The sequence below is a fragment of the Antrostomus carolinensis genome, unplaced genomic scaffold (genome assembly GCF_000700745.2).
Source record: "Antrostomus carolinensis isolate BGI_N321 unplaced genomic scaffold, ASM70074v2 scaffold21841, whole genome shotgun sequence".
NCBI lineage: Eukaryota > Metazoa > Chordata > Aves > Caprimulgiformes > Caprimulgidae > Antrostomus > Antrostomus carolinensis.
The window spans coordinates 37,235-44,021 of NW_010295175.1; the positions used below are offsets into that span (position 1 = coordinate 37,235).

The following is a 6,787-nucleotide window of genomic DNA, read 5'->3' on the forward strand; positions in this document are numbered from 1 at the left end:
ATTGTTTTTCTTTGTTTAATCTTTTCCTTTATTTTTTAATTATCTACTTGTTTATAAATGGCTTTATTTTGTGATTAACTTTGGTACTGGATTGCTGTATCAGAGTTCTGAATGTCTCCGGTTGTTTGCACACAGATAACTGCAAAGAGGTTGTCATTACTGGTTACACGCAAGCAGAAGCCAGATCTCTTTCTTAATGGCTTGGGGAAGGCACAAAACATGCAAGAAAGGTAAATGCCATCCAGACTTGCAATTTTAAACTAGCAAGTGCTGCTTGGTACTGTAGTAATTTCTCTGCTCCAGGGTTCTTCAACATTTTCAGAGGCTGAGTAACAAATAAAATTGAGAAGATTATTGGGGGCTTTTTTGTACCATTGTAAGAAGGTAGTAGTTCTCAAGTTGGGTTTTTGACCAGCCTTATACCTCTGGCTCATGAGCTTCAAATATTTCTTCAGTCAATGTTTTTTGAGGTGCTTTGTCCTATATGTTGTTTGTCTGTCTGTTTTGCAACATGTCTACTGTATTCTCCATCTGTCTCCATAAAGCACAGAGATACTGTTAAAATGCCCCCCTCTTTTAAGGTTAACTAAGGACATTTTTCTCCTTTTCTCTTTTTTCATATGGACTATACTTCTTTGTATAGATACAAATATATATATTTTTCAAGTGCAAGTTAGTATCATCTAGATTTACTCATGTGAGCACTCTGAAGATTTTTTGTGTGGGATTTAGTAGCAGCTTTACAGTACTGGCCGGTTGCCTATTGCATCAGTCTTCCTCCTAGCAACCAACATTCATTACAGTTTTGAAACTATCTATCTCCTCTAGTGGCTTTTTCATTCAATATTAACCTCTGTTTATGCAACAGGACAAATGCAATGGCAGATTTTATGTTCTGGGCTGGTGAGGAAAAATTACCCTAAACCGTAGAGTTTTAAAACTACATGGGGAAGAACAACCCAGATTTTAAGAGGTCCTTGAGATTGTTGAATAATCCCTGATTGTCATGTTTTATTTTTGTTAGGAAGAGAAATATAACTTATTGTTGACCATGTAACATGTTCTTTTGTATATAGCCTAGCCCAATAGCATGACCTGCATGTCAGAATTCTTGTACAATAATGTATTTATCAAAGTATACATTTCTGATATTTAAAGATGTACATTGATTTAGTTTTGGTAAAATTTTGTCAATAGAGAGATAAGTGCAAACAGCTTTTAGCAAAGGAATTAATATAATATCTGGTGCTGCTGTTATATTAACTACAGTGTTGTACAGAATTTATCATGGATTTTTGACTGCTGAAAAAGGGACAATGGAATTTAGCCATACCAAGGACTGTACTGGAAAGAGACTGCTGCTGCTGAATGGGCCCTGATAAACAACTCACGCCTTGAGGAGGTCACTGAGACTTTACATGGGAAGTAGAGCTTGTTAAAGAAGATTAAAGACTGCTCGTAATTACTGCTGCCAGAGGAAGGGGTGATTAGTCACTGTTGATGAGTCAGCTGTAAATAAAACATGTGTGCATGGAATATCAGTTTTTATCTGTATCAAGGAAAGCTGAATTCAAGTCATCATTGCTAAGGCTCCATGCAAAGACCTGCACCCCTGTGTGTATTATTCCTGGTTCCTGCAGTAAATTGTGCTGTGAATCATACAAAGACACACAATTAATAATGATAGTGTTGTAAACTACATCTGTCTTGACTTCTGTCATAATAATGGTGTATTTTGCAAAGGTCACAAATATGAACAGAGTAGGTTTGCATAAGTCCTTGCTTTCTCAGTTTGCCATGACCTGTATTTGTATGAATTCTAGTGTACATGCCAAGTCTTAAGTTTACTTTTCACTTTGATAACAGAAATGTGACTGCAGACAAACATCACTGACTTTGTTCACAGCACACAGTCTTCTTTCATTGTTACCTCAAACTATAAGTATTATGAGAAATAAAAATTCTGGCAGCAAGTCTATTTTGGTTTTGTTGTTGTTGTTTGGTTGTTTGTTTTTTTTTTAATTTAGTGTTGCAAACCCAACATCAGTAAGTATAAAAGTTGTATTAAAATTATATCTTACAAATGTATATTTTACATAAAAGAGAGATTCTTTGAACTGTTACTTTATGTGATTTTTGTAGTAAATCTAATCTATTCTATGTTTATGAAGCATTCTAGTGCTACAATGTGGTAATTATGTTCTCTCCATCCCATTCAGTGGGAAGTTCTCCAGAATCTCTTGTGTCACCCTGTTGTCCCAATTGTAGGGACCTGTCCCAGTTGTGAAACTCTGTATTGTGGAACTTCTGTGAACATGTCAAGGTGCATGCACAGCCCTGGTGGAAACCAGTGGAAATGTAATACCTAAATTGGAGAATAAAAGGCAAAAGACCTGGGGAGGAACTTGGAACATATCTTGTGAAGTGGCTCATGCGCTTTTTTTAGCCTTTAGCAGTATCCGTCCCCTGCCTGCCATCCCAATTCTCAAACCAGTTTCCCGGGTTACATGAGGAGCTAATTCAATGACTGGCATGAGCTGGTTTCTAAAACAGTTTAAAATTTTCCTTCATGTTAATGACCCCATGCTTCATGCGGAAGTTGTAATTGGGATAGTTTATTTACCAGACTCAAGACAGTTTTATTGCATCCTGGTGTGGAGTCAACCTAAAAAGGTGGTGGTAAAAGGCTGCTTAAAACTCCTAACACAAACCTCTATTTGGGGCAAGCAGTGAAATCCCCAAATACATGAGCAGGGTGTCTGAGAGGGGTGAGGGAGCAAGTACAACCGTACACATGACCTGAGAGGCTGGTACCACGATATTTTGGAAAAGGTACTGGAAAGTAAGAAAGATTCCAGAAAACAGGATCAAGAGGTGTTCAATTTTTGTAAAATGTGTTATAGTGATGTACCACAAAAGGTTAATGTGCTGAGTTTACCCAAAGGTTAAAAATTGACTGGACTGTGACCTGTGAGCAGTGCCCACATGAAGAAAAGGTGTAGTGGTTATCCAGGACAAGGCTCACAGCCAACTCCAGTCACGCAGGTCTGATGTCTGCCTCGCAGAACCCAGAGAGGTGTCTGGCTTGCCTCAGTGATACATGGAGACGGTGAGAAGCCCCAGATGGGATGCAGACAAGATGATGCACTGTGTTCGGCAAGGCTGTAGAAATCACTGACGACCAGATGGTCTCTGACGTCTTCTGCTGTCTCCGGATGGTAAGGAGCTTAACTCTGGATGGACATCCACTGATGCAGGACCTTGAGTCCAGAATATCCTGATTGCAGCTACTTATTTTTCCCCTAGAGAACCAATCCCATGTTTAAATGCTTTCTTTTAAAACACACCTGGAGGACAATCTGATGGTGAGTCCGTTAATTATTCTCGTGTCTTGGGACTACAACCCAAGTCTGACTGTTCTAAGAGGTAGAGTTGGCTTAATAACCAGCCCTCAAAGACTAGCCCCCTCTTGTTCTTCCCCTGCTTCTGGACCCAAAAAGGGGTGAAAATACATTTTCATGGGAGGTAGGCCATCAAGGTTTAACTTTCTCAGACTGAAGAAAGCTTTGAACCTAGACTTCATGCTTTAGGGTAATGCATTATGTCTCAGATACTATGTAAAGGATGGGCAGCACATTTACATTCACTTCCTCTTTTGGCCATCCTGTACAAATAAGTAGGTATAATGATATTTTGTGAAGAGGGTTCTCACAATGCTATGTGCTTATGCAGAACAGATCTGTCCAATTCCCCAGAGGTCTGCAGTCCTGCAGGAGCAAAACTGTTCCTGGAGGAAGGAGTTTTAGGTCAAGAAGAAAGATGCTGTGTGAATGTGGGTATCCTGTGGATCAAATACTCACCAAGAGACAATTGTGGGAATTTCTGGGCCTGCTTTAAGAGTCTGAACACTTATTTAGTCCTTGTATAAGTAAGAATTGAAGGTTAGAGTTCAAAACTAGATAGAGTTAAACAAGCAACGAGTTTAGAAGCAATGCAGCTGTTAACAAAATTAGGAACATTATGCTGTTGCTTGTTCACCTTTTAAAGTGGCAAAGAAAAAATGTCAAAATTTAGCATCTTTTTGAAAGAGAAAGTAGTGCAACCGTGAGGTCGGGGCACAGATTGAAAGCTGTGATGTATTGTGGAGACAAGCAGATTATGGGACCTTCAGACTCTGAACGTTGTTATTGTTCTTACGGGGCCTCATTCAGCACTGAGAAAACATTGCTGTTCCAGCAAATGTTGGGACACTGTATTATGAGTGTTAGAGCTGTGTACTGTAAACTGTTGCCAGAATTGCTAAGAAGCATGCAGCTAATCATAATTAATATCATGCTGTGTGTCAGGGAGCTTTTTCATGTGTGAAACAATTATTGTTCCTAAAAGTTCTCTTACAAAAGGGCTGGATTAAATTGAAAATGTTAAAAGAGAAGGAAATTTAAGGAAGCCTCTGTTCAGATGGGTTACTGAAAACTAGAGGGGGAGAGGGACCAATCTGACATGAGCAAACTTGCCAGCGTATTTAATGTGAAAATATGAATTTTAAAAGTCATGAATGAATTAAACTGTATGAAAGAGGGGGGAATTTTATCATCAGAATAAATCATGCAGAAGTCAGATAAAGGAAATTTGAATGGAAAACTGCGACTAGAAAGAGAAAATGAATCTATTACTACGCGGTATTACAAGCAGTGGCTTGAATGATTCCATAATAGAGGCTTTGAATACTAACCAAGTGAGAAGAAATTACAAAAGAACCCCAAAGATTTCTATCAGGTTAAAGTTTTAATAATATTTTTATAATACATTATTTTCCCCTTGGTAATGCTTGTTATTTATTTAAATTCTAAAGATACAAGTTATTTTAAAAATGGTGGGGTTTAAAGTTGAGAGTTGGCTCCTGAGCAAATATTGAGATCTTAGTGTTGTATGTTGAGTGTACCTAGCCAGTGTGCCATTACTGGCATTTACCTCCTACTTAGCTGAATATTCCTGGGATACATTGAAATCGCAGAGGTGTCTGATTCCTGGCCCCAGAGATACAGGTCCGTTACACGCCAGCTCCGCGGGAACTCCGGGGTGTGCTCCAGCCAGGTGTGATCGGTGCAGAGCTCCTGATTCTGCAGCATGAGCCTACAGAAGCACCCCGAGACATGGTCTACGTGTGGCCTTCTGGCAAAATATGCATGTTCCCCCCAGCCCCCTGCAACCTCCTCCCCAAAACCGAGCCTTCTGTCGCTTGCATTTTTTTCTCATGAGCATGTTGATGAACAGCTGACAGATTTTAGATTCATACTTTCACAGCTTCACGTTCACAGATGGCAACATTCTAGCTTATTTTAAAAAAGAAATTGGAGGTGGACACTTTTTGAAAATTTGGCACCAAAAATGTTATGCATTTCATTTAATATCTTCTGTATTATTTGCAGGTGGAATATTGGAGATCAGTTTAAAACTGGGATGACAGCTAGACTACACTGAAACTTTCAGGGTGTGTTCATTTTATATTCTGCATCTGGTTAAAGCATCACTGCATTTTACTATCACATGAAGCTCTCATTTTTCTCCCCAAATGGGATTTGGAGATAAGATGCTAGGTCAAGTCAGAGAGTACTATTTTAAGCTAAATGTTTTCTCTATAGAATGGTTGTAACTCCTATAGGACAGTAAACATGATTTGTAATATGAATAAAATGATATTCCTCGGGACATACTGAGGCTGTAATAGATTGCTGTAATCCACCTTTGTCTTGCAGAATGGTACAGGCACCCTTTCTTTAAAACACACAAAGCAGAAAATTTCATGTTGTCCTCCTCGGAGCAGCATTAGACCTCCACAGGTAATGAACTACCAAAAGAAGAAAGTGGAAGTGTTTCCCTTGACCTTAAGACAGCTTATTTGCAAAAGCAGCAAGATCAGACTTATTTAAGAAGCTTGGCCTTTGCTGTGAAACAATGCAAAGCTCCATCAGTCTGAAGAATAGTAAACTGTAGCCACATTATCCTGTTAGGCTGATGCTAAATATAAAATGGATTTTCAATTTCTTACATGGATTTCCTTGCCTTGTGACTAAATGCAGCACCAAGGTTTTATGAAAACCTATTTTCTTCATGTCTATGAATGTTGTTGGTACAATGCAGTGCTTGGCATTCTGAGATTAAAACAATGCCATTGTTTAGTAGTACCTTTTGTGTTTTGCTGGCATGAAAAATCAGGTTTCTTCTGAACTGGAACACTGGAAATCCGGGGGTAGAGGGAGCACTGAAGGACACAGTTTTCTCAAACTTTTATGGAATCTGCTGCATGTAACTGCCACCACACAGAAATAAAAATGCTCAGCTTTCCCTGTGTCAGTGTTTTGACACTGACTGTAACTTTTCCAGTTCTGAAACTCCTCTTCTTAGTCTTGGTTGGAAATAATGGCAACAATATTTATTTAGTTACTACTGTTTATAACCTCTACTTAATCCTTGGTAAATACGCTTTAAATCTGTGAATAACAGAGCAATTATAGAGCTTAACAGCACTAGGACTGAGCTCAGAAAAGAACTTTTGCATAAACTTAATAAGTCCGTCTGTAATTATTGAAGAGTTTTCTCAGTACAGGACATTATCTGAAGAAGTTTCCAATGTAAAATGGACTCACTGAAATGAATGGCAAAACTGTTCTGGACTTACTTAAGAGAGACTAGATTTTGGGAAGCAACTGGTTTATATCATGGACATCTGCAGGAGATTTATCACTAACATTTTAATATTAAAACATATTTCAGCTGAAATAATAAT

The 6,787-nt window shown here is 38.6% G+C and overlaps 1 protein-coding gene across 1 annotated transcript in view; it reads left to right on the forward strand.

Moving 5' to 3' along the window:
• LOC104532644 (potassium voltage-gated channel subfamily C member 2) overlaps window positions 1–2,415 on the forward strand; it is a gene marked incomplete at its 5' end in the record, with an annotated part of 10,519 nt that extends 8,104 nt beyond the window's left edge. The window contains one exon of the mRNA XM_029087453.1: window positions 1,270–2,415. Coding sequence (XP_028943286.1) covers window positions 1,270–1,379 — 110 coding nt within the window. The remainder of the gene's footprint in view (window positions 1–1,269) is intronic.
• Between the last annotated feature and the right edge of the window lie 4,372 nt (window positions 2,416–6,787).